At 46.4% G+C, this 27,254-nt stretch overlaps 1 protein-coding gene across 2 annotated transcripts in view; it reads left to right on the forward strand.

Annotated features, from left to right (window-relative positions):
* The first annotated feature begins 15,118 nt into the window (after nucleotides 1-15,118).
* Nucleotides 15,119-27,254, forward strand: part of SNX30 (sorting nexin family member 30) — a 109,889-nt gene continuing 97,753 nt past the window's right edge. Inside the window, exon 1 of one of the 2 annotated variants that reach the window (XM_027550522.1) lies at nucleotides 15,119-15,565. In XM_027550522.1, coding sequence (XP_027406323.1) covers nucleotides 15,410-15,565 — 156 coding nt within the window. In that variant the 5' untranslated portion in view covers nucleotides 15,119-15,409. The remainder of the gene's footprint in view (nucleotides 15,566-27,254) is intronic. The other variant, XM_027550523.1, reaches the window with a different exon arrangement.

The following is a 27,254-nucleotide window of genomic DNA, read 5'->3' on the forward strand; positions in this document are numbered from 1 at the left end:
GTACACAAATCCCGGGGATACTTTTCTACTTTAATTAAACATAAGCACTAAAGTTGTAGAAATTTTTTACTGCTGTGCAGTTGCAATAATGTGTATTTAAGGAGTGGATATGCCACATCTCAGATCAAGAAGTCACTCCTTGTAGGATAGCCTGATGCCAGCACAGTAGAGCTGCATGCCTATCAATACATTGCCTAGTCAGATCTGAAACCACAGTTTGAAAAAGGAAAATGTTAAAGTTTTCAAAATGTAAACTCTTAAAAAAGAAAAGAAAAAGATCTGTGTTTTACTGGATATATTGGTCAATGTGCCTGCTCAGTCATGTCAGACTCTTTTCGACATGACATGGACTATATATAGCCCACCAGACTCCTCTGTCCATGGAATTTTCCAAGCAAGAATACTGGAGTGGTTTGCCATTTCCTCCTCCAGGGGATCTTCTCGACCCAGTGATCAAACCTGCATCTCCTGAGTCTCCTGCGTTGGCAAGCAGATTCTTTACCACTGTGTCACCCATCTATCTAGTCAATAGTTCAGGTAAGTTTGTTGTTGTTGTACAGTCTCACAGCTGTGTCCAATTGTTTGCAACCCATGGACTGCAGCATGCCCGGCTTCCCTGTCCTTCACTATATCCTGGAGTTTGCTCAAACTCATGTCTGTTGAATTGATGATGCCATCCAACAGTCTCGTCCTCTGTCACCCCCTTGTCCTTCTGCCCTCAGTCGTTCCCAGCATCAAGTTCTTTCAATGAATTGGCTCTTTGCATCAGGTGGACAAAGTATTAGAGCTTCAGTTTCAGCATCAGTCCTTCCAATGAGTAGTCAGGGTTGGTTCCTTTAGGATTGACTGCTTTGATAAGTATGTAAATCCTACATATCTACTAGTGGAAAGTCCAAGACAAAAGGAATGCATGTGATATACCTGGGGCTCTGTTAACTGGTAAGGAAACTCCCAGGTAACAGTCTGTGAGGTGCCTCCTTCTGAAGCCAGTATGATAACTTGTTTAGTCACTAAGTTGTGTCCAACTCTTTTGTGACCTCACAGACTATAGCCCACCATTCTCCTCTGTCCATGGAGTTTCCCAGGCAAGAATATTGGAGTGGGTTGCCATTTCCTTCTCCAGCTTCCTGACCCAGGGATCAAACCCGTGTCTCCTGCATTGGCAGAATTCTTAACAGCTGGACTACCAGGGAAGTCCAGACTGATTGACTTAAAATAGAAACTTTTATTTTGCCACTGTTCTGTCCCTTTAATTAAATAGACTGAACCCTACTGTTTTCAATGGGCTATATAGAGGATTCATGACACTTCTTTAAGCCCTTCTGGGGCCTGGCAGCCTGAATGCAGTGTAGTGCTTCATGTCATCTCCTCTAATGTGGTCACCTGTAAGGGACCAGGTTTCCAGGACATGCCAGTGTCCTCAAAATCCCCAGAAGAGTGCTAAGCAGGTACACCTGCTGATGGATCTTTAAACATAATGAAGCATAAATGTGCCCTTCCGTTCATTTACAATAGAAGTTTAATAAAAATACAGGCTGAATGATGTGTCCTTTTCTATAGGATGCTTTTGAGTGTGTAGGCCAGAATCTCACTTTTGCTTGAAAAGCTGATCTAATCCTTTCGTCAAATGATTTTAGCAGGCTGATTCTTAACCACTGGCACCACCTGGGCAGCCCCCCAGGACCTTGTGGTCAGCATGCAATCCTGAATTCTGGAACCTATGCATATAAATGTTATCTTATATGGGAGAAGGGTCTCTGCAGATGTGATTTCATTAAGGGTACTGAGGTGGGGAGAGTATCCTGGATTACCCAGGTGAACCCTGAACACAATCACAAACATCCTTATAAGAGAGAGAGGGAGAGTTGACACAGGCAGAAGAGAAGATGTGTGATCACGGAGGCAGAGCCTGCAGTGATGAAGCAACAAACCAGTGAATTCCTGACAGCTCCCAGGAGCCGAAAGAAGCAAGAATATTCTCCCCTCCATTAGTTTCAGCACGAACTGATTTTGGACTTCTCATCTCCAACACCGGGAGAGGGTAAATTTCTATTGTGTACAGACACCGAGTCTGTGGTCATCTGTTACAGCCTTCACAGGAAAGTAATACATTTCTTTTCACTCAGAGCACATGCGAGAGTACCTGAGAAACAAATGCTGGAAAGACTTTTTTGTCTGGGTTGCATTTTCATGAAATGATTCAGACTTATAAAAATATATAATAATGTAATAGACACCATGGAACTTACTTTACTGGCTGAAAAACAAAACATTTCAAGTATATTTGAATTCTTCCAGACACCCTTCCTCCACTGTGTTCCTCTCAATCCATATCTGAGGTAAGTCACTCTCCTGAATTTGGTTGTCATTGCTCCAATACATATCTTTAAAATTTTGCTACATTGAATTCCTAAAACATATTCAATTGTTTAAAACTTATAAAAATGTGAACATTCTATCTTGCTCTCTATATGATATATATATATATGTATATATATTGTTTTGCAGTTTTTCTTCTTTTTTGGTAATTGTGCTATTTCGTAATTGTGGTAATTGCGGAGAAGGCAATGGCACCCCACTCCAGTACTCTTGCCTGGAAAATCCCATGGACAGAGGAGCCTGGTGGGCTGCAGTCCATGGGGTCACTAGGAGTCAGACACGACTGAGCGACTTCACTTTCAGTTTTCACTTTCACCCATTGGAGAAGGAAATGGCAACCCACTCCAGTGTTCTTGCCTGGATAATCCCACGGACGGGGGAGCCTGGTGGGCTGCCATCTCTAGGGTCGTACAGAGTTGGACACGACTGAAGCGACTTAGCAGCAGCAGCAGCAGCTATTTCCTTGAATACTTTCTACATGCAAAGTAGCATATTGGGCAATGTGGATGATACTAGACAAATTGGACAGGAAATTTTTGCACCAACATTATCCTGTTAAAAGAGCTATTACAGTATTTCCCCATGGTTTTAAAGGAAGGCTCCTACTCAGTAAGGTCAATCCAAATAATGCAGAAAGCTTCAAATAAGAGTTTATTGGGGGGTTTAAGAATTGCAGTTCTGGAGACAGATTTGGGTAAAACCAGAAGAGTGTTCTGGGGAAGATAAAGTGTCAGGGGCTTATAAAGGCAAAAGCCATAATAGAAGAGTACAAAGTACAGAGCCATGCGCTCGGACAGAAGAAAGGGAATGTGTATCCTGAAGGGATGGCTGTCACAAGTTGCTTTAAGGCGAGGGTCCATTAAATATCTTGAATTTCTGGAACTTTGGGCAGATGCTCTGGATGCTTCTTAATAAGACAGTAAGTGGTCAAAGGTCAGATTGCCATCTGGGTTGAGACGTACATAAGGCATACTTCCTCAGTGGCCTCCCAGCTGTGTTTTATTTAAAGAAAAATTTTTTAGGTCCCACTACACAGCTTGAAGGATCTTAGTTCCCCCACAAGGGATCAAACCCGACCCAACTCCCCAGTAGTAAAAGCACAGAGTCCTAACCACTGGACTGCCAGGAATTACCCTGGCTATACTTAAAGAGGTCTTTTAGCAATTCTGACTCCATTTTCATTTTTCTTGAACAGTATCTACCATCTAATATCTAAATATGTGACTATAACTTTGAGCTAATAACATGCCTATCTCTCTTCTTACACTGATGCAGTTTAAAGCATGTGATTATCCCAGAGCAAACATCATTTTATCATTTTGAGAAATCTTTTCATTGGCAACACCAGGTATGATCATTTTCTATACTTTATTCCTAACACCTGTAAGGCAACAACTCCCACTTATCTTTATAAGATTTTCAAGGTAAATATGACAGTACTTATCAAAAGTAAGAGTTGTTTACAACTTAATCACAGAAAAAAACTCACAAAATTGATTCATTCAGATTACTACATTAAATTTTATGTGACACTGATGTATTGGCAAACTTGGCCACTATTCACAGTGTCAAGAGGATGCCTTTAGCAGCTGCATGCATCTTTGGGTTTGCTTGCCTCTTCCACCAGTTTTCTCTATTCAAGATTGTAAACTTTCATCTCTGGCACAATGTGAAGTCACTTGGCTTTCATTTGGCCTAGTACTACCAATAGGCCCAAGCAAAAGAGGCTCCTGCCTCCACCTTTTAGATGGTCTTGCATAATACACACATGTACACACACGTTTTTCTTTTTTAAAAATTGGGGGTTATTACTTTACAATATTGTAGTGGTTTTTGCTCGACATGAATCAGCCATGAGTGTACATGTGTCCCCCGTCCTGAACCCCCTCCCACCTCCCTCCCATCCCATCCCTCTGGTTTGTCCCAGTGCACCGACTTTGAGTGCCCTGTTTCATGCATCAAACTTGGACTGGTGATCTATTTCACATATGGTAATATACATGTTTCAATGCTGTTCTCTCAAATCATCCCACCCTCGTCTTCTCCCACAGAGTCCAAAAGTCTGTTCTTTATATTTGTGTCTCTTTTGCTGTCTCGCATATAGGGTCATCATTACCATCTTTCTAAATTCCATATATATTTGTTAACATACTGTATTGGTATTTTACTTTCTGACTTCCTTCACTCTGTATAATAGGCTCCAGTTTCATCCATCTCATTAGAACTGATTCAAATGCATTCTTTTTAATAGCTGAGTAATATTCCATTCACACGCACGTTCTTTAAGGAACAGATGAGAACCTCTGGCCCTTGGCACTGGCCCAACACAACCTAGAGCCTAGAACATCTGCTCCTAACACTACTCAAGCCCCATGGAAACACTTCATATCTCTTGCCCTCTGCTTCTAAAGCGAAAGGCAGCTGGGCTGAAATCCTGTGCAGGTTTATTGGTCTTGTCCACACTGAGGTCTGGGTTGGGGAAAAACGCAGTCTCCCTCCTGTATGTCTCCTTTATACTACTGTCACACTCACAACACTTCTGACAGCAGAAGTGAGGGGGCTGGTTCACACTGTTCTGAGACACCAGCTGTGCTGCACTCAGTCGTGTCCTACTCTTTGTGACTCCGTGGACTGCAGCCCGCCAGGCTCCTCTGTCCAGGGGATTTCCCAGGCAAGAGTACTGGCACGGGTTGCCATTCCTTCCTCCAGGGGATCTTCCCGACCCAGAGATTAAACCTGCGGTTCCTGCATCGGCAGTCAGATTCTTCTTTACTGCCGGGCTACCTGGGAAGCTGGATACCAGCTGAGCGCTCTGCAATTTAACTCCATTCTGACACCATCCACCTGAAGATAGCATTAGACCCTCCAGGGTAAGGGCTCAGTCTCAGGAGACTGCCCCCACCACCACCCCCAGTCCCCTCAATCACAAGTAGGTTACCCACAGCTTCTGTCTGACTTGGCTACAGTTTGGCGGTTCCCGTTACCTCCTTTCCACCAGGATTTGATTATAGGCTGCTGCTGCTGGTGCTGCTAAGTTGCTTCAATTGTGTCCAACTCTGTGCAACCCCATAAACGGCAGCCCACCAGGCTCCCCCGTCCCTGGGATTCTCCAGGCAAGAACACTGGAGTGGGTTGCCATTTCCTTCTCCAATGCATGAAAGTGAAAAGTGAAAGTGAAGCTGCTCAGTCATGCCGACTCTTAGCGACCCCGTGGACTGCAGCCCACCAGGCTCCTCTGTCCAGGGGATTTCCCAGGCAAGAGTACTGGAACAGGTTGCCATTCCTTCCTCCAGGGGATCTTCTGCACCCAGAGATTAAACCTGCGGCTCCTGCATCAGCAGTTTCTTCTTTACTGCTGAGCTACCTGGGAAGCTGGATACCAGCTGAGTGCTCTGCAATTTAACTCCATTCTGACACCATCCACCTGAAGATAGCATTAGACCCTCCAGGGTAAGGGCTCAGTCTCAGGAGACTGCCCCCACCACCACCCCCAGTCCCCTCAATCACAAGTAGGTTACCCACAACTTCTGTCTGACTTGGCTACGAATTGGCAGTTTCTATTACCTCCTTTCCACCAGGATTTGATTATATGCTAGAGGAACTCAAAGAACTCCAGGAAACACCTGTGCTTAGCAGTGATAAAGAATACAGTCGAACAACCAGATAGAGATACATAAGGTGAGGTCTGGAAGGATCCTGAGCTTAAGGGCTTCTGTCACGGTGGAGTTGGGGTGTATACCCTCCTGGTATGTGGGGACTTCACCAGCCTGGCAGCTCTCCAAATCCCATACTTCGGGATGTTTATGGAGGCCTTATCATGTAGGCATGGTGAATCATTAATTCCATTTCCAGCCCCTCTCCCCTCTCTGGAGACTGGGGAATAGGGCTGAAAATCCCAAACTTCTGATCATGACTTGGTCTTTCCGGTGGTGATTTAACTACCATCCAGGAGCCCACCCAGAATCACCTCATTAGAACAAACCCAATCCTATTACCCAGAAACTTCCAATGGATTTAAGAACCCTGTTTCAGGAACCAGAGGCAAAGGCCAGCAATTAGAATAGCAGATGCTCCTAGTGTTCTTATCACTTAGGAATTCACAAGAGTTTCACGAACTCTGTGCCAGGAACGAGGTGGGGAATGGGAGGCAGAAACCAATATATATTTTTTCTATTTTCTCACAAGGTCAAAAATGGACACTGCTTTTTGGTGCAAGGAATAGTTAAGGAGCAGAAGTCCTTAGGTAAGAAGGAAAACAAATTATTAACTTCTAAATACCAGGTGAATTCAATAAATTCTTGCACAACCAACAGTCATTTCTCTTTAGTGCTGAATGTCCATTTCTTTGCTTTTCTTCTTATTCTCACTTGTGATTCTGGAGTTGCTCATGAGTTAGTACAGTTGGACTATGGCTGAGGGACATTTTTGCAATATTAAACAATTGTACTCTCATATTTGTATATGTATCGGTTTATATGTACTAGCAAAGTGAAAGTGGCTCAGTTGTGTCTGACTCTTTGCGACCCCATGGACTATAAAGTCCATGGAATTCTCCAGGCCAGATTACTGGAGTGTGTAGCCTTTCCTTTCTCCAGGGGATCTTCCCAACCCAGAGTGAAGCATAATACTGATTCTTTACTGTCTGCCTCTAGTTATTGCTTTAAGAGATGGTAAAAATTGCAATATAAGATAATTTATGATATAAAATATATTTTAATATACTATGATAATCATTTATCATATGTATCCCCATTTCCGTGTTTTAATATGATATGTAAAATTTGGTTCATTTCTGAATCTAAATATTAAGAATTTAATCAGCAACTTCAGTTGTTTACTTTCCAGAGAACATGTTTTCTTCAAATTGAAATTAATTTTTAAAACTGTCTTGAGAAGTACAATCACTTGGAAGACTTTGTCCAGTTTGACATTACTTTTGTTAAATTAAACAAGGAGGCCATTAGGCTGAGGTGGCTCTAAAGCTGTGGCAAACCCAAAGGTAAGCCTGTAAATGACTCAAGGTTATGAAATTGAACAACCAATCACTAACAGCCAAGTAGTCTTTAAGTTACAGACAACCCATCACTTCTTTACTTCTGCCCTTTCTCCTGAAGTCTCTCCCCAGCTCCTATCCATGGAGCACTCCTAACCACTTCCGGTTTGGCGCTGTCTGATTCAAGTAGATTTTTGCTTGAATAAACTCTTACAATTTTTGAGAAATACTCTTAGAACTTTGAATACACCTCAGTTCATCTTTTTTTTTTTAATTGTAGCATAGTTGCTTTTCAGTGTTGTGTTAGTTCCTGCTGAACAGCAAAGTCAAGCAGCTGTATGTACACATATATCCCCTCTTTTGCATTTCCTTCCCATTCAGGTCACGAGAGTAATGAGTAGAGTTCCCTGTGCTATACAGTCATTCTCTGTAGTCATCCATCTTACACATTGTAGTTTTATATGCCAATCCCAATCTCCCAGTCACCTCGGTTTATCTTTGAACACACCATTTATGTGAAAAATCTTATCATCTTATAACGTAAATATTTTGCTGCTATAAAGGCAAGAGAAATTAATTTTATAAACTGTTTATATATTTATTTTGCTACTAATATTAAATAGCAACAGACCCCCCCAGATATGAAAAATAAAGGTTGTTGTCCTTGATATTTAGCCAGTTTTCAGTCATCTGGGGGCTTCCCAGGTGGCACTGTGGTAATGAATCTGCCAGCCAATGCAGGAGACACAGGTTCTATCCCTGGGTCAGAAAGATCCCCTGGAGAAGGAAATGGCAACCTACTGCAGTATTCTTGCCTGGAAATTTTCCATGGACAGAGGAGCCTGGCAGGTTACAGTCCATGGGGTTGCAAAGAGTTGAACACAACTGAGCACACGCACACAGTCATCTGGATCTGCTGTGTGTGTGTGTTAGTCACTCAGTAATGTTGTATTCTTTGCAATCCTGTGTACTGTAGCCTGCCAGGCTTCTCTGTGCATAGAATTCTCCAGGCAAGAATACTGGAGTGGGTTGCCATTCCCTTCTCCAGGGGATCTTCCCAACCCAGGGATTGGGCCCAGGTCTCCTGCATGGCGGGTGGACTCTTCATCATCTAAGCCACCAGGGAAGCCCATAAATCTGGGTCCTGAGTGTAACTTTCAGCACCATCTTGCTACACTGCTTAGCAGTTAGAAAGACAAGGCCTCATGCCTGCACAGTCTCACTACCTCTGTATAATGAAGATGAGTCTGTGGGCCTGCATGATCGTTTATCACCGTGTATAAAGCACAGAAGGGGCTGGGCAGAGCAGGCCTGCCCTGAGCCACCAGGGTGGCAAGGATCTGGGAAGAGCTGGTGGTGCGTTCAAAGGTTTGGGGAAGGCTCAGGAGCTCTGCCTTAGGGAAGCAGGAACTCTTCTGCTGCTGCTGCTGCTTCTAAGTCGCTTCAGTTGTGTCCGACTCTGTGCAACCCCATAGACGGCAGCCCACCAAGCTCCCCCGTCCCTGGGATTCTCCAGGCAAGAACGCTGGAGTGGGTTGCCACTTCCTTCTCCAATGCATGAAACTGCTCTTCTATTTTAGAGCTTTTCCTGCATCTTTAGAGAGTAGTGTTTTTTTCCTTTCCACCTTTTTTTCTTTTTCATTATCATTACCTGTAGAGGGGAACGGTTAATGAGATTTCAGATTTCCCAAGCGAAAATAAATAACTAAATACTAAGGAATCAGATTTTGTTGGGGGTGGGGGGGCTGAGCTTTGCCAGGCCACAGCCATTGTAATGTCTAAGACTATTTGCTCCCCTCACCGGCACCCAAGAACTGGTTTTCACCTCGCATTTTTGGGAATGCATGTTATTGAAGGATGCTGCTGCTGCTGGGAACGTTGCTTGCCACCAAGGCATGCTCTCTTCTTAGACTTTGCCCTGCCTGCTTGTATTCCTCATCTTCTGAATCCCTAAGGATGAGTTCAGCTGCACGTTACAGGGATCCCCATTAAACTGCCTGAGACTTTAGGGATGTGTGTGTGTGTGTTTGTGTTTAAAAATATTTATTTATTTGGCTGTGCTGGGTCTTAACTTGGTTGCAGCTCACAAGATCTTTGATCTTTTGACAAGGCATGCAGAATGTTTTGTTGCAGCATTCAAACTTAGTTGCAGCATGTAGGATCTAGTTCCCTGACCCGAGATTGAACGCGGTCCCTCTGCATTGGGAGTGCAGAGTCTTAGCCACTGCACCACTAGGGAAGTCCTGGGATGTGCATTTTCCATTTAAGAAGGCCGGAGTTAAGTGTAGTGGCTCAATGATGCCATCAAAGACACACTTTACATTTATGCGCTCAGTGATCCTCGGGGTATTGGGAACGTCTCGCTGGTGGCCACAAGATGGCAGTAGCAGCTCCAGGCATCAGGGCCTCACAAGGCTGCATTTGAAGGGAGAGGAAGACAGGGACACAAGCAGTCATGAGGGGCAAAGGAGAGACAGCCAACTCACAGCTGCTCACATTTCTTTCCTTCTTGCTTACTTCCTCCCTCCTTTGCCTTTTGGCTTTACCTGAAGTAGCATTCTACTAACCCACACCACATCAGGAGGGGCACGAGCAGTAGAATTAACTGGTCAACCTCACGCAGTTTATTTAACACCGATGAGCCTCAGCTTCCACACTTAGGAAGTGAGGGTCATAGACTAGATGCCTTATGTAGGTAAGCTGTTTACTGATGTATTACATAAGGGCTCACAGATCAGAAAGGTATTGCTTGATGAATTTTTACAAAGAACTAGAAAGCAATGGCACCCCACTCCAGTACTCTTGCCTGGAAAATCCCATGGATGGAGGAGCCTGGTAGGCTGCAGTCCATGGGGTCGCTAGGAGTTGGACACTACTGAGCAACTTCCCTTTCACTTTTCACTTTCATGCATTGGAGAAGGAAATGGCAACCCACTCCAGTGTTCTTGCCTGGAGAATCCCAGGGACAGGGGAGCCTGGTGGGCTGCCGTCTATGGGGTCGCACAGAGTCGGACACGACTGAATCGACTTAGCAGCAGCAGCAGCAGCCTCCCTATTAAGAAACAATACCATTACCTTAGAAACCTTCACAAAGGTAACACTATTCCACTTTTACCTCAGTACATCAGTTTTGTCTGTCTTTGAACTTTATACAAATGGAATCAGCTGGAGACATTCTTTCATATCTGGCTTTTTTCACTCAACACTATGTTTGTGAAATTCATTCACCATGTTGCATCTGTTTTGTTTTTTTTTTTTTTTGGCCACGCTGTGCAGCTTTCAGGATCTCAGTTTCCCATACCAGTGATTGAAGCCAGACCACCGCACACAGTGAAAGCCTAGACTCCTAACCACTGGACCACCAGGGATCTCCCCACCACTGTTTCTTCATTCTCCTTGAGGTATAACATTATATTTGTGTCACTACGCTGTTGACAGTCAGGTGGGTTTTTTCTAGTTTTGGTTACTATAAATATCTGCTTCTTTTGAGATTTTGGAATCCATCTTTTCTTTTTTGCGGGAGGGGACCATGCTGTGCAGCTTGTGGGGTCGATCTAGCTCCTTGACCAGGGATGGAACCCATACCCCCTGCATTGGGAGCAAGGGGTCTTAACCACTGGACTATGAGGGAAGTCCCTCTTGAATCCATCTTTTGATGAATATACATATGCATTGTTTGTATGTTTTAGGAGTGGAACTGTTGAGTCATATGATGTCTGAATGTTCCTTTTCTAGATGCTTTTTAAAGATCATTCCTCGTGATGGAACCAAAGACTATCACGGGTCACACAGCTAATAAACAGGCTTTCCATTCTGTCCAAAGATTCACTAATAAGCCTCAATACCAAGGCTTCCAGTACTCGTCAGCTCAATACTCTTCTCCAGCCTAGCCTCTCAAATGGGTAGACACTACAAGGAATATACATACACCTACGCACTCCAGAGCCATCTTGTAAAGACAGTCAGGTAACTCTGTACTGGCAATGAATCACATTTCTGTGGCCAGATGAAGCTCCGGGAAGCCTGCAGGGTTAGCTAGAGAAGTCTGGAGTGGGGAGCTCTGGAAAACATCTACTTCATTGTGAGGGTCTTTACAACCAGAGCTGATATGAATCTGTCAGCAGATAGTTCATCTGAGCTCTTCGCCCAGATTTTAAGCACCTGGTAAATGGTCAATAAAAATAAGCATAAAATTAAGGGCAAAAGGACCAAATAATTAGAATTTTATAAGAGAAAATTGCCTTTCTAAGCAACTTTTCATCAAACAGGAAAATTTTCCAAAGTAACAAGTTTAAAAGTGCTATTGACAAAAAGAGGCATATCAGTATATGATTTAGAGAAATGGGTGGAGCTATGAGAAACAGTATTTCTTAAAGTATAGTCTGTATAGACCAGAATCAGCATCACTAGGATGTTGTTTTAAGAAATACAGATTCCAGACACCATCATCCCTAAATCAGACTCTCTTAGGTGGGTCTAGAAAGTTGCATCTTAACAAACTCACTGGTGGTTCTTAGGCACCAACTCCACCATCTGTATTACATTCCCTGCTGCAGAGGGTCTCCACGCTTTCAAGCTAGGAGTTTCTACATGGAAAGATGAAACAATCCTCTCACTTACCCACAAGCTTCTCTGCTGTTTCTGGGGTAAGTTCTAATTTCTTGTTTGCAAAAGGCCTCCAGTGGACCTTCTGGCTTTTGCTTTTTCCTGGGACATCACTGGCTAAATTCAACTGTGCACACAATTTTGCCTCTGTTGGCGATAGCGCCTTCTCAGTTGCCCCTCTTGTTGGAGGCGGCCCGCTGTGGCTTTCTACATGTCACTCTGAATGCCCTCTGAAACCCTCCTTTGTCCTCATCAGCCGTCCACTTCAGAAGTGGTGGTGTTATTTTGAGGCAGGGTTTGGGATGTCATATAAAATAAAGCTATGATTGTATGAAAAACCAGAAGAGGATAAGCAGCTAACACAAACATGAATAAGGCCTAAGCACATGCTGTACCAGGGGAGGGAAAGAGAGAATGCTTTGCTGCGACTCTGCTTTGTTTCTGAGACCTGGGTGCTCATGGAAAGCCCTGAGACTTGCTATGACGTTTCAGGATTCAGGCGTACTTACCGAATTCTGGGGCCTAAGGCCCTGTCTTCTGCAAGGTTCCAGCCTAAGTGCCTGGGAGTCCTTATGGACAGGGATTAGGGGCCTGGGAGGTGGGGGAAGGCCCCATGCTGTGTTCTTGGGTTCTGCGGGCACCTCCCCTATGCACACACATCCAGTGCATTTTCCTCAGAGCTGAGCCCTAGAAACCCAAGCTTCCTTCCATAAATTCCAGTCAACAGTACAACCTTTCGCTCCGACACAGACACTTCACATTTCCTCCTTGCCACCATGTTGCTCTGAAAAACTTTTAGTAGAAGCACAGGCGCATAGTCCGGGACACTGGCTCTATTTCAGTGACAGTTTTCCACCACAAAGAACACTGAAATACAACAGGAAATGGTAAGTATGAATAGGCCGTCCTGGGCTAAATTTGAATGGTGGAAACTGTATTCCAAAATGTTTTCCATAGAAGTTCACTTTCTTTAGTTTTGATGACTACCCACTGGATCATTGTGGCCACAAGCCATTGACCAACCAGGAAACTGGAAAATAAACTGTTTCATATGGGCTTTCAGAGACTTTGTTTTATTTTTGGTTTTTTTAAATCGTAGGAGCATAGAAAAATGATACACTGACCCCAAATGAGCAAATAGAGGAGTTTGGAGAGTAGCATGTTTATGAAAGCTTTATGATTATCATTTCATAAGAATAGTAGAGAAAGCACAGAGGGAAAGAAAGGGGATTAAAATTTAGGGAACATCTATCCATGCCAGCATTTTGCTGGGAATGTTAGATAGCAAATGCTATTTTGTTCTCACAACCACCAAGTAAAGTAAGTTTTATTACCTGCTTCTTGTCCTTTTTGGTTTAGGAAATGGGTTCATTTAGGTTAGGTGACTTGCTCATGGTCACCCACTTAGAGTTTGCAATCATGAATTCAAATATTGGTCCCTTTTTACTCTTACTTGGCATTCTGAAGAGAAAGCTGTGTGCAGTCTGAATAAAATAAGATCTTGATTATGGGAAGGTGGCCTGGGTGTTAAAAAAAAAAACACCATTCAATAAAAAAAAAAATCTGTTGTACATCTGTAGAACTCTCATGTCTAGTTATATTCATGCTATTTGCTTTAATTGAAAGACAACAGGGTCTGTCATAGTTGTAAACATCCCTTGAATATAGAAGTATTAATTATATTCAACTCCAAGAGGACTGGACACTGGCATTCTTGTGAGGTAGATTTAGTATTTAAAATTGTTCCCAGTATCCTCTGAGTCCTATTCTCCTCCACCAAGGTAGACCCACATTGGGGGTGCGGGGAAGGGAATAGATGATAACTTGAGGACTAAGGTCGGATGATTTAGACCAGGGGAAATAAGGGAAGGTCTCAGTGAATCCCTGGGAGATGTTTTGGGTCAGCTTTAGCTCTTGGCATTCTCCTCCTGCTAAAGTATCATTTGTTTCTGTGGGGGGAAAAAAAAAAAAAAAACATGTGATGGAGACCACAGTGAATCCCAGCTTCAAGATTAGTCAGGTGATGGGACTCCCCTGGTGGTTCAGTGGCTAAGACTGTGCTCCTAACGCAGGGGGCTGGGTTTGATTCCTCCTCAGGGAACTGGAATCCATAGGAGGCAACTAAAGATCCCACCTGCTGCAACTAAGACCCAGGGGAGCCAAAAAAAAAAAAAAATTAGTCAAGTGAAACTGGATAGACCTAAAGAGTTGGGAAATAGATCAGGAAATGTGGTCCCTTACAAGGACCCCCTCCCTGTTAGTGTAGTATCAATCTCTTCTAACATGGGCTGATGACCTCTACTGACTTGGCCCTGAACACAGAAGCAGTGAAGCCAGGTAAAGTGGAGAAAGGAGGTGAACTACCATCTTCAAATAGCCAAGTAACGCCTTAACTATCTCCATCCTGCTAACGAAGGTCAGAATCCAGCCCAGCCAAAAGCCTGGAAAGGAAGCACAGAAGCATGAAAACCAACAACAGGGAACCTCACGATGCTTTCAAACGGCAGTTCGGTCAAGGTGTGTGTTTAAGAGTCATAGATCAAGTGTAGCACTCGCTTTTTATTTACTGATGCTCTCTCTTCTGAGGTTCTAACTTACATAAACCCGGTGAACAGCAGCAGCAAGAAGGCATAGGGATCTCAGCGTGCCTCTGATGAAATCCACAATGCCTCCTCGAATTCCCCGCCCGATGTTCTCTGTGCTCAAGGAGCCTCATAACCTTTTATGCCATTCTTGCTTCGTAGTTCCTTCTATCTTGGGTTTGAGAGGCCAGAAAATCTCAACTCACGTGCGTGCCCCTAAAGCCCCCGCCCCAGCCCCAAGGGTGGCTGCCCCTGGGCGCAGCAGTAAACGCGGCTGGAATAGAACAGGGTCCTCCAACGTCTGTTTCCACCTCTGATTTCCGTTAAACATTAGCTCTGGGGTCTGCGCGCAGACCCCAAGAGGCCGGCCTCCGGGGTACGGAGCTTGGACACCAGCCCGACCGCCGCAGAGGGCCGGGGGCGCACTTCCTGCGGGACGGCGGGCGGGGACCAAGCTGACCGCCTCCCCTTTCCCGCCCCTCCCGCGCTCTCCCCGCCCCTCCGCCTCCTCCTCCCCCTCCCGGGACCGCCGGGCGCCGCGGGGGCGGGGCCGCGAGCTGGCTGGGCGGCGTGGCGGTGCGGGCCGGGCGCCCGGGCTAAGGTGCGAGCGGACCCGCCGCAGGCTCGGGTGCCGAGCGGGGGCGCGCGGCGCGGCTCGGAGCGGAGCAGCCCAGCCCAGCGCGGCGCGGGCAGACGCAGCCGGCGGGTGGCGGTGGCGGCGGCTCCCGACCCCGCTGGTGCTGGGCCTCCGTTCGAGCGCGGCCTCGGCCGGGGCGCTGGGGGAGCCCGCGGAGGCGGGCCGTAGAAGGAAGCGGCGGCGGCGGCGGGCGCGTCCCGAGCCGAGCGCGCCATGTCTGGCGGGCCCCCCAAGGCCCTGCCGTCCACGGGGCCCCAGTCTCTGCGCGACATGCCGCACCCGCTGGCCGGCTCCAGCAGCGAGGAGGCCGTGGGCGGCGACAGCACGCCCAGCCCGGACCTGCTGACTGCCCGCAGCTTCGGCGACAAGGTGGGACGCGCGGGGCTGCGGGTTGGGAGACTGGTTGGGCTCCCGAGGGGGGATGAAGGATCTAGAGCCCGGCTGGGCACCGGGCCGCGCCCACCCTGCCGCCCGTTTCCCGGGGGCCGGCGTGCCCTCACCCCGGAGCCTTGGGAAGAAGCGTCTCCTCTCTGCCGCCCCCGCGGGGTCGCAGCCGCGCAGGGGGAGCGGTCAGAGTCGAGGGCTGGCCGGGCTTGGCTGGTCTCGAGCGCCAGTGACAGCTGGTGGGGAGGGGTCCCTGCTCGCTGAGGCTGGAGGCGTGTGTGCAGTGCTCAGCGCTTGTGTCCGGGGATGGGGTCCCGGTTCCTCCAGATGCAGTCACTTGTAGCTCCACCAGTTTGCTGGGACTGCAAAGAAAAAAGAGTTAATGGTTTCCGTGGTCTTAACTGCCAGAGGCTTCTTACCCCCCGTCTGTCACGTGGGGAGTGATCTTTGTTTAGGTTTGCTGTGTGCCCCGGAGAGTCACCTGACTCAGATCCCCGCCGGCTGCGGGAGGAGAGTGCCCCTGTGGTTTTCTGTCTGGGGCTCCATTTACCTCTGACGGTATCCCACGCTGTTTAGGCTTGGCAGAGGCTGGTTTTGTGGCTGGTGGGAAGAAAGGTCGCCCTTTGACCTCCTTTGTGTAGAGGGAGGTTCCTGATTCTCTTAGAGCAGCATGACCCTCCTGCTGCTTTGAGGGATAGGAGAGTCCAGTGAGCGGTTAGGGACAGACGGCATCTCCCTTCCCCCCACAGGCATTATCAGCGCTGCTGTTGTGACTTAGTCACTAATTGCAGAAATTAGAGTTGTTCTCAACACCTGTGATCAGGATAGTCTCTCCTAGTAAAATACTAAATGAGTGCCTCTTTGTCCCAGTACTAAATGAAATCAGGAGACCCAACTTTCTTTCCCCCTTAGATGGGAGGACATATGGTGGTGAGTGAAATGAATGTGAGAGCACTGAGCAGTCAGAATAGCCAGGGAGTGGGACTTGATGAACCTTCCCAAGAGCTCTGTGAAAGCAAAGAGTAGAGTTGGGGGAGCAAGGGGAGGGACAGCATTAGGAGTAAGGGAACTTATAAAGCTAAGGAAACCAATGGGTTGAGCAACTGGAGATATGTGCGTGTCTCTTTGTAAATATTCCTCTTTATTTTATAGATTATAAACTATATGAAGGTTTCAGTCGCTTGGAAATACCTTGCCTGTATTTGCTATTTAATAAGTAATTGTTGAATGATGATAATTTGTTGCTTTCTTAGGGACAGAGAACTTGGTCCTGTGTGTGCATGTAGAATAGGAATTGAGGTTAAACTTCTGATTTCTTTCTCAGGTCTATATAGGATAGTGAATTAATTATCTATGGCTGTGTAACCAATTACTCCAACATTGAGCATCTGAAAATAGTGTCTGGGTCAGAAATCTGGGAGCAACTTAAATCTCGGTGGTTCTGACTCGGGTCTTTCACGAGCTTCCCTTCAAGCTTTGACACGGGCTGTAGTCATTGAAGACTGGATAGGGGAGTGGACTCCAGCTTCCACGCTCACTCATTTGGCTGTTGTCAGGGCTTCGTTCCTTTCCATAAGGCTGCTTGAGGTGACAACTGGTTTCCCCCAGAGCAAGGAATCCAAGAGATGGAGAGATCCCAAGATGCATAATCTCAGAAGTGACATAGCTGAGCCATATTCTATTGGCCACACCGGTCATCACTGGTACAGTCTGGGAAGAAGGTATAAATCCCAGGAAGTGAGAGTTGTTGGGGCCGTCTTGGAAGTTGACTGCTTAATGAACCACTGTTGGACACCTGACTCAGAAGTGTGGGCATCTTTGCTAAGTACTGAAAGGACAGATGCCCTGTGCCCCCAGGATCTAGTTGGTGGCCCTGAAGTCAAGCTTAAGTCTGATCATCCCTGCTTCCTTTACAGGGACAGTTCCCTGAGAAAGACAAACTTGAAGGCATTATTATTAATTATTGGAATATTTAATGTCTCATTAGAGCTATGAGGAGCATCAAAATGACCTCCCTCCCAAGGGCCTGATTTATAGTGAGCCACTTTTCCTTAGAGGCTTATAGAGCAATAGAATTTCTTTCTTTGACTGGGAGGAACATTTTCCTTGAGGCTTGGCATACACATATGTTCTTGTAACTCTGGAGAAAATTCTGCAGAGAGAAGCTTATCAAGCAACGGAGGTGAATCAGGACCGGTGGAAGGAAGCCTTCCCTTTGTCCCGGTTTCTCTTGCCCAGGAAATATCGGGGTCATGGGAGAGCAGGTAGGAGCATTGAGTGCTATGGTCTGTCTTTGAAAAGGAGCCTGTGTCGTCTTGCCTTTTGGGGCTCTGGGGTTGTGACCCTGGATGCCTGACTCATAGTCAGTTCTGGACCTGGAGAATGAGTGTTTGACAGGCTGCTCATAGTGCAGGGGTATTGTATTATGCAGAGGGGAATTGCTTTTTGTAGTGCTATGAAAGGGAAAGCCTTGCGTCTCAGTCCAGCAGACACTTCTCAGTGGCCTCTGGGGTTTTGGGAAGGAAGGAAAGACCAAATGTGATGGCCTTTTCACCCACAAAGTCTAAAATCATTCAAACCTTGGTGTGAAGGGCAGAATCCTTTCTATCGACCAAGGGTTGCTAGAAATGCTTTTGTGCTGGCTAAACTCACCAGGTCTTCTAGCGCTCTATCTTTTATCGCCACCTGAAATGTAATAAACCACTCGGCCCATTTATCTTTTTTACTTTCACCTGCAAACCACTCTGGGCTTGTTTTCCCCCTAACTCAGCCTCCAGCTCTTGTGTTCCTCCCAAAACATAACACCAAGTCCTCTCAAGCCCCACCTGTGGTTAACACCTCTACCCACATCCTCAACCTCTTCACTGAGCTCTTCCACCTACTTTCTGCCCCCTTAGGTAACTACTTCCCCTTCAAAGTCTTCAAAACGGAGGTATCTTTTCCTCCTCCACCCTGCTTATTTCAAGTTGAGGCGATGGGTGTCGGGGTCCTTTCCTCCTCCACTCTGCTTATTTCAAGTTCAGGCGATGGGGGTCGGTGTCCTTTCCTCCACTTCCTTTTAAAGACCAAGTGCTGCTCCTTTGAGGCTCATGTCATTGTATTTGCTCACTCAGAATATGTTTGAGGGCCTCCTACAAGCCAGGCACTGTTCTAGGAACTCAAGTCAACCAGCTGAAAACCCCTGTCCTGGTTGGGTATATTTTTAGTGATTTTATGTAATGCTGTGAGTGAGTGAGTGAGTGAAGTCGCTCTTTGCGACCCCATGGACGGTAGCCTACAAGGCTCCTCTGTCCATGGAATTTTCCAGGCAAGAGTACTGGAGTGGGTTGCCATTTCCTTCTCCATGGGATCTTCCCGACCCAGGGATCGAACCCGGGTCTCCCGCATTGCAGGCAGACACTTTACCATCTGAGCCACCAGGGAAGTCCCTAAGTAATGCTGTGAAAGGAAGTCAAACTGGAGGGGCGGGGGGAGTGTTCAGGATCACTGGCTGTACAGAGGTGGGTTTGGGTAACCTTATTGAGAACTTGAGATTTGAGCAGAAAATTTGAAGGAGGTGAGGGAGTTAGTGAGTGGATGTCTGGAGGAGTGTCCTGGTAGAAGAAACAACCAGAGCAAAGTCCTCAAGGTGCCTGCTCAGCGTGTCAGGGGCTACCCTAGAAGCCAGTGTGTAGGGGCAGAGTGCTAGTGGGGAGGCCTTGACCATGGGTAGAAGGGGGAAGGGGCCAATGATCTAGGGCCTGGTATGCCACTCTCAACTTTTGCCTTGACTTGAGTACCGTTGCAGGGACTTGAACAGTAGGAGGGTATGATTTGACTTAAGTATTGAAGGATCACACAGGCTGTTGAATTGAGAATCCTTTATTTGCTTGCTCCACTGAGTTTAGTTTCCTTTTAGTCAAAAGGACATAAACTGAGTGCAAGCTGGCTGAAGAAAAGGGAAAAAAAAAAAATCTCTTGGCTCGTGTTGAAAAGCCACAGGTATTTTGGTTTCTGGAATGGCTGGAACAAGGTATTCAAACGATGCTGGGAGTCTGTCACTTTCTGACTCTTCGCTCTGCTTCCTTCTCTCTGTGTTAACTAGTGATGTTCTCAAGTCGGTGAAGGGATACAGTCTACAGACAAGGTTTGCAACTCCAGCCGAAAGAGAGCACCTCTTTCCTGATATTAATAATTCCAGCCAAAGCTCTGGGCTACAGTCTTCTGGGCCTAAATTGGGTCAGGTGCTGAATCTTTGTAACTGATTGCCCAAAGCCTGGGCCAGGTCCTTATCTTTGGAGGGTAGAGAAGGGAAGTTTTTGTATGTATGTTTTAACTGTGAATATAAATATAGATGAAGTATATAAATGTTATCTGTATTAATAAAATGTATCTATACAGTTTAAAGAATAATAAAATGAGTACTTATGTTCCTACCCCCACCCTCTGGACATAGAGTTAAGGCATAGACTCTTACTCGTATTTTGGAAGCCCTCTTTGTGCCTGGGAAGAAGGAGGTGGTTTCCGAAGCAGGGTCAGGATGCTACTAGGAGGAGGAGGAATGAATGAATGTTGGACAAGCATCTGTTGTTTCACAACTGTCCGTTACAGACCTCCCACTGCCGCCTTCGTCCCTACTTCTTCGTAACTTCCCTGCTTCTCTTATTCGTTAAAATCTTTAAACCCCCAGCTATCTTCCCCAATTACATCTTCACTGCAAGAACTCTGTCCAAATCTCTGAAACTGTCAGTTGCTTGACCTCGTGTCTTTTACCTCCATCCTTTTTCCCAGTTCAGTTGCCCTCTCTGTGGCCACACCCTCACACCGTGACACAGCTGTGCCCACTCTGAAATAGTGCCATCATATAGCTCTTACCTTGCCTGTCCTGCTGCCAGTCAGTGAGAACTGCTTGCATCTGTTCCCCAAAGGCCTGTGCTCACCGGACTCCTTTAGATTCCATGGCTCAGCCTGTCAGTTTCTTTGCTGCTGTCCTTGACGCAGTCCCCTCACTCTCCTTCCTCTACATCCAGTCTGGGTCCTTCTGTTTGTTCCTGTCTTTTGCCCGTGCCTTGGGAGGCGAGGTACCTTGAGAGGAGCTGCCAGTGTAGCCTCACAGCTTCCAAGCACAGCCGGGGCCTTGCTGATGTTGGGCTTGTTGTGTTGTGCTCAGTCGTGTCTGACTCTTTGCGACCCCATGGACTAGAGGGGCTGTTAGTCCTGTCTTTACTATAGCCCAAATTGATGAGCCTAACATCCACACATTACATTCATATTTACATTCCCTTTTCCACCCCTCTGCAATTGTGCTGGAAGAGGGGCTGTATGGACTATAGGACCCCACCAGGCTCCTCTGCCCATGGGATTTCCCAGGCAAGAATACTGGAGTGGGTTGCCATTTCCTTCCCTAGGGGATGTTGGGCTGGGCCCTCCTTTCTTTCCTCCCATTCTGCACCGTGGCTGATGGAAGCTTTGCTCCTCACACCTTGCACCCCGCACCTCCACTCTACCCGCTCATTCTGTTGGCCTCACTTTCTGCCTTAGAGAAGTTAGAAGCTGCTGTAAAAGAACTTCCTTTCACCAAACTCAGGATGATCAGAATCTGTGGCCTCCCTTTCTATACCTCCCACCCGGGTTGCAGTAGAAGAGATTCTGAGGCCCATCCTGGACTATAGGTACAGCCCACCTGCTCTGGCCTCTCAGAGGCCCTGCTTTTTGTTGGCCTGCCTCACTCCTGTGTCTTCACCCACTCTGTCAACTGGCTCATTCCCATCAATTTTGTAAAAATTTAAAGAAAATTTTTATTAAAAATATTTTTTAAAATTGAAGTATGTTTGATTAGCAGTGTGTTAATTTCAGGCGTACAAGCACAGTGATTCCGTTTATGTACCTACATCCATATATATCTTTCAGAATCTTTTCCCATATAGGTTACTAAAAAATATTGAATGTAGTCCCCTGTGCTATACAGTAGGCCCTTGTTGGTTTTCTGCTTTAAATATACTATTGTGTATGTTAATCCCAAGCTCTGAATTTATCCATCCCCTACCCTTTTTCCCTTTGGTAACCATACGTTTGTTTTCCATGTCTGCAGGTCTGTGTCTGCATTCCCATCGGTGTTTACACGTCCTCAAGTTGCTCTTGCTTCTAAAACAAAGAGCAAAGGGAACTCTTATGATGCTTCCTTCTCCATCTCATGCCCTATTTTGTGACTCCTCTTCAGAGCCAAACCTTTTGAAAGAAAGGTTTGCTCCTCTTGTCTAGTTCCTAACCTCTGGCTTACTCAGCCTACTGCTGTCTGGCTTCTGGCTTTACTACAGGTCCCTTGTGACTTCCTTATTGCTAAATCCAGTAGGCACTTCATATCTTTGCCTTCCGTGATTTCTTTTTAGGTTGAACAGCACTCGATCCTGCTGAGTAACCCCCTGTTTGAAACTCTCTCCTCGCTGGGATTTGTGTTTTAGAGTGTGCTCTCTGGAGTCAGGTTGTCTAGATTTGAATCCCAGCTCCACTATGTGTAGTCTTTGTGACAGTAAGTTATTCAACCTCTCTGAGCCTCAGTTTCCTCCTCTGTGAAAAGGGGATAACAGAAGTGAGTACCTCCATCACAGGATTGATACGAAGATGCAGTGATTCACACTTAGAGGAGCGCCTGATGCAAAGTGAGCCTTGGACAGCTGCGAGGTGGTAGTAGTGGGATTTGTTATTCCCTGGTGCTGACCTCTTCACATTTTCTTGGTACATTTCTGTCTGTTCTTTGTCAACTTGAATATTGGTTGTGGTCTGGTCAGGGAGTTAAAAACTACAGTAGGTTTTTTCAAACTGAGAGACTATAATGCAGGGAGTTAATTACATTGGTGCTGGAAGACATGTTGAAGTTACGCCGAGGACAGGGAGGTAACCCAGAGCCTAGGAATAGCCGGAAGCTGCAGTCACCCAAGCGGCGGGGGTTGGGGGGCCGGAGGAGGTGAGGTCAGCAGAATCCAGGAGCTTCTGTGGGAACTAGACCATGGCTGGACAGCTGAGCCAGTGCAGAGACCACAGGAAGAGGGAGCGCTGGAGAGGAAGCAGCTGCGGCCAGGGATGCTCTGTGACCCAGAGAGGAGGGCTTAGGGTTGGGGAGAAACACTCTGGCTTCTCTCCTCCTCTCGCTTAAGGCCTTTCATCTGTGGCATCCATTGGCCCCCGTAGCGTCCTTGGTGGACACGTGATCCCAGCAGAGCCAAGTAACCAGAGATTTGCTCAGATGGCTGCTGGGGGCAAAGAATCTCTCTTTTTGTTAAATCATGAGCCATTGTTCCCTGTGATGTGGAGAGTAGAGCCAGAGAGGAAGGTGGAGTTGGAGAGGAAGAGGGGGACGATCGCTGAAGATCACTTGAAGCCTGGATCCACCTGTGCCGGCTGTGGCTGAAGCCAGCACTGCTGCCCGGGCATCCTGGTTACAGAAGGGCGTGATGCCCTTTTTAAAAGTTCGTTTTTATTTTTGGCTGTGCTGGGTCTCCGTGGCTGCGTGCGGGCTTTCTCTAGTTGCGGTGAGTGAGGGCTGCTCTCCAGTTGCGGTGCGTGGGCTTCTCGTTGCGGTGGCCTCTCTTGTGGCTCCTGGGCTCTAGAGAGTGGGCTCAGTAGTTGCGGTGCAGAGGCTTAGTTGTTGCCGAGTCACGTGGGATCTTCCAGGACCAGGGATAGAGCCCGTGTCCCCTGCACTGGCAGGCAGATTCTTAGCCACTGGACCACCAGGGAAGTTCCCTGATTGCCTTTTTGTTTATACTCTTTTCAATTTGATTTGTCCCTTGAAACCTAAAAAAAAAAAAAAAAAAAAGACCAATACGTCTACTTTAAAACATGAAGTGAAAATTAAATTTTACTTTGGGAGCTTGGAGTGGAGGATGATTAGTTCCTCTTGGCCACCCCCACTGCTGGATATGTTATAAATACAAGTGTATTATCAGCAAATCAGCTTCGGTGGCAGAGGTGTGTTTTCACCAGGTCCTTGAAGTTCAAGGAGGCTTTCAGATGCGGAGTGGGGAGGGCATCATGGGCCCAGGGAGCAACTAGAGCAAAGTTCCTGAGATGGAAGAGACTTGTGTCCACTGGGGTTGCGTTGGATTAGGTCGTGTGTCGGGAGTCGGTTTGGAGAGCCAGTATGGGGATCAGGGAGAGAGGAGGTGGGAAGACAGAGCAAGAGGAGGCTGAGACTGCTTTGGATGCTCTGATGTGGAAGTTGTATTTCTTAGGCAGTAGCCAGCCCGTGAGAATGTTTGAGCAGGGGAGTTGTGATCAGTGCTTGGGGTGGGGAGAGTCTGGCGGTGAAACAGCTAAGTTAGAAAGGTGTCAGTTAGGTTTAGGTTGCCGTTGCGGCCTGAAAGAAGAAAAATGAGAAGATGAAAAGATGACTAGTTTTGGTGCAGTGGGGATGGCTGGTTTTCTAGTCTGAGAAAGAGACTGGCGCCCTCACTGAGAGGGAGAGCACAGCTGGGGAAGCGCACGTGAGCAGGTGTAAAGATGGCTGGAATGCAGCATGAAGTCAAGTTGGGACAGCTTGTCTGAACCCTGCTGCTAAAAGCCCACTCACACTTCAAGGTTTAGCACCCGCGCTGCCTCCGGGAAGCTCTTCTTTGTTATACGAATGTGTAACTCCAAGCAATCCAAAGCAAGATGAGAGTGGAAGATGCAGAGGTTGAGGTCACAATTTAAACAAAGTGGATATTAGCCGTCAAATGGAAGGCAGGCGATCCTAGCAGTTTGTAGGACGAAAGGTGGTAGCTTGGGGGAAAAACAGGGTTGAGGGAAGGTCTTTAGGATGGGGGATCAGGGATTAATAGAGGTTACGGGGAGGAAGACAGATGTTCCTTGGTAAATGAGAGTCTCTCAGAATAGGTACCTAAGTAACAGGTAGTCGAAGGTGCAGTAACTCATATGTGAGCAATTGGGTTTGTTTCCTAGGCCCTGGGGCGGGGAGTCATACACTATCTCACGTTTGCCTTGCCCACAGAATTCCTCATTTTGGCTGCCACAGAGCAAGGATCAAGAATTTGTGTGAGTGTGTGTGTGTGTGTGTGTGTTGGGGCAGGAGGGGACAAGGGCATGAGTGACATGCAGAAAAGGTGTCTCAGGACTCTTGTTTGAAAAAAGGCACAGAGGCAGGAAAAGCATATGGCGTCTTTGGGTGTCAAAGTTTGGGCACTTCTCAAAACCTGAACCTCTTGAGTATCTGTTACATACCTGGCTCTGTGCTGGATGCTGGGGACATTGAGAAAGATTAAAAAAAAAGAGAAGGATCTCTCGGGACTTCCTTGGTGGTCCAGTTGTTAGGACTCTGCACTTTCACTGCGGAGGGCAACGGGTTCAATCCCTGGTTGGGCAACTAAGATTCCACATGCTGCATGGTTCAACGAAAAAAAAAATGTCTGTCTCCTGAGAGAGTCATGGTCCAGTGCAGAAGAGAGGAGACATATACCCAGATGGTTTGCAATAGAATGTGAAAACCCTAGATAATAAAAAAGGCCCTGCGGCCTTGGGCAAGTTCCTTAGCCTTGTAATGCCTCAGTGTCTCCCTTGTTAAATTTTGGATTATTGCACAGTAGTGTTCTGAAGTTTAGAATAGTGTCTGGCACATAGTAAGTACTGTGAAAGTGCTAGGTGTTGTTACTGCCTTAGAAGCAATAACTGGGGGTCCTGGGAGTCTGTACAGAACATGCACCTCAGTTGTCCCCACCCTGTAGCAGCCCTTGTCCGTTACTGGTTGACCACTGCATGGATGTGGTGTTTGAGCATTAAACTCTGAGCACTTTTCCAGCCTGCCCATGGATGGGTGAAGCAGGTTCAGCAGTGGGGGAAGCAGTTGGGCCAAGAAGTGTGGGTTGTTGATGGTTGGAAGTCAGGCCAGTGTGCACTGAACTGGCCAGCGAGAGGAGACAGATGGGCACCACGGCATCTACATGGAAATAATGTGTAGGGAGTGTGGTAAGGAGTGACCGTGCTCCAGGAGCGTGGTGACTTTTCCAAAGGAGATGCCGTTTAAGCTGGAGGCTGAAGTAGATATTTCCCAAATGGACAGGAAAGAGGGGTAACTGGAGCAGAAGAACCAGTCTGTGCCAAAGCTTGGCAGTGTCTTTTTGCAGGAGTGGTGGGTAGAGGGGAGGCAGCTTCAGGAGGGCTTTGACTCACTGGATTCAGGGGGTGTACTGGTCAGGAGTTTCGTTTGCAAACAATAGAAACCCAGCTCACACTACTTTAAGCAATACCATATGCACAGACCATTAAAGCCACCTTTTAGAAACATACAATGTAGTGATTTTTAGTATATTCACAAGGTTGTACAGCTGACAGACACCATTATCTAATTCCAGAGGGTTTTTGTGACCCTCTGGACCCCATAAAACTTGTGACCCCAGAAAACTCTTCATTCTCATTAGCAGACACTCCATTTCCCCGACTCCCAACCCCTGGCAATCACTAATCTGCTTTTGTTCTCAATGAATTTTTTTATTCTGGATATTTCATAAAAATGGAGTTACAGAATATGTGGCCGTCAGTCTAATGTTTTTAAGTTTATCTATGTTGTGTGTGTCAGTACTGATTCCTTTTATGGGTGAATAATATTCCATTGTATGGATAGACGACTTTCTGTTTATCCATTCAGAAGTTAATGAGCATTGGGTTTGTTTCTTAGATACATACGGTTGACCCTTGAACAATTTGGGGATTAGGGTGGTGACTCCAACGCAGTTGAAAATCCACATTTTAACCTTATAGTCAGTACAGTTCTACATCCACGGTTTCAATCAACCTTGGATTTTGTAGTGAGAAAAATCGAATAATAAGAGGACCCACATGTTGTTCAACGGTCCACTGTATACTTAAAAAAAAAAAGACACTAGACTTCCTGGTGCTCCAGTGATTAAGACTCCATGCTTCCAATGTAGGAGACTTGGGTTCGATTCCTGTTTGGGAAACTCAGATTCCAGCTGCCCTGTAGTGAGGCCAAAAAAAAAAAAAAAAAAAAGAAAAGACATGAAATACAATTTATTTAATTTTCTACAATAATTTTGACATTCGAAGTTAGTAGTAGTTTTAGACTTGAACGTACAATGAGGTGGTCGTCAATACCCTGATTATTTTTTTTTAACCATCTCAGCTATTTTTAGGTATATAGTTCAGTTGTTCAGTTGCTTAGTCATGTCTGACTCTTTGCGATCCATGGACTGCAGCATGCCAGCCTTCCTTGTCTTTCACTGTCTCCCAGAGTTTGCTCACACCCATTCCCATTGAGTCGGTGATGCCATCCAACCACATCATCCTCTGTCATTCCCTTCGGCTTCAGTCGTTCCCAGCATCAGGGTCTGTTGCGGTGAATTGGCTCTTTACATCAGGTGGCCAGAGTACTGGATATAGTTCGGTAGTGTTAAGTATATTCATATTGTGGTGAAACTGATCTCCAAAGTTCTTCATCTTGCAAAACTGAAGCGCCGTACTCATTAAATATAACAACTCCCATTATCTCCCTCCCTCAGGCCCTGGTAATCACCATTCCACTGTCTCTATGACTTTGAAGCCTCTACTTTAGATTCTTCATATAAATAGAATCATAACAGTATTTGTGTTTTTGTGACTGGCTCATTTCACTTAGAATAATGTTCTGAAGGTTCATCCATGTTGTAGCATGTAACAGGATATTCTTTTTTAAGACTGAAAAATA

Source organism: Bos indicus x Bos taurus, chromosome 8, assembly GCF_003369695.1.
Source record: "Bos indicus x Bos taurus breed Angus x Brahman F1 hybrid chromosome 8, Bos_hybrid_MaternalHap_v2.0, whole genome shotgun sequence".
Lineage (NCBI taxonomy): Eukaryota > Metazoa > Chordata > Mammalia > Artiodactyla > Bovidae > Bos > Bos indicus x Bos taurus.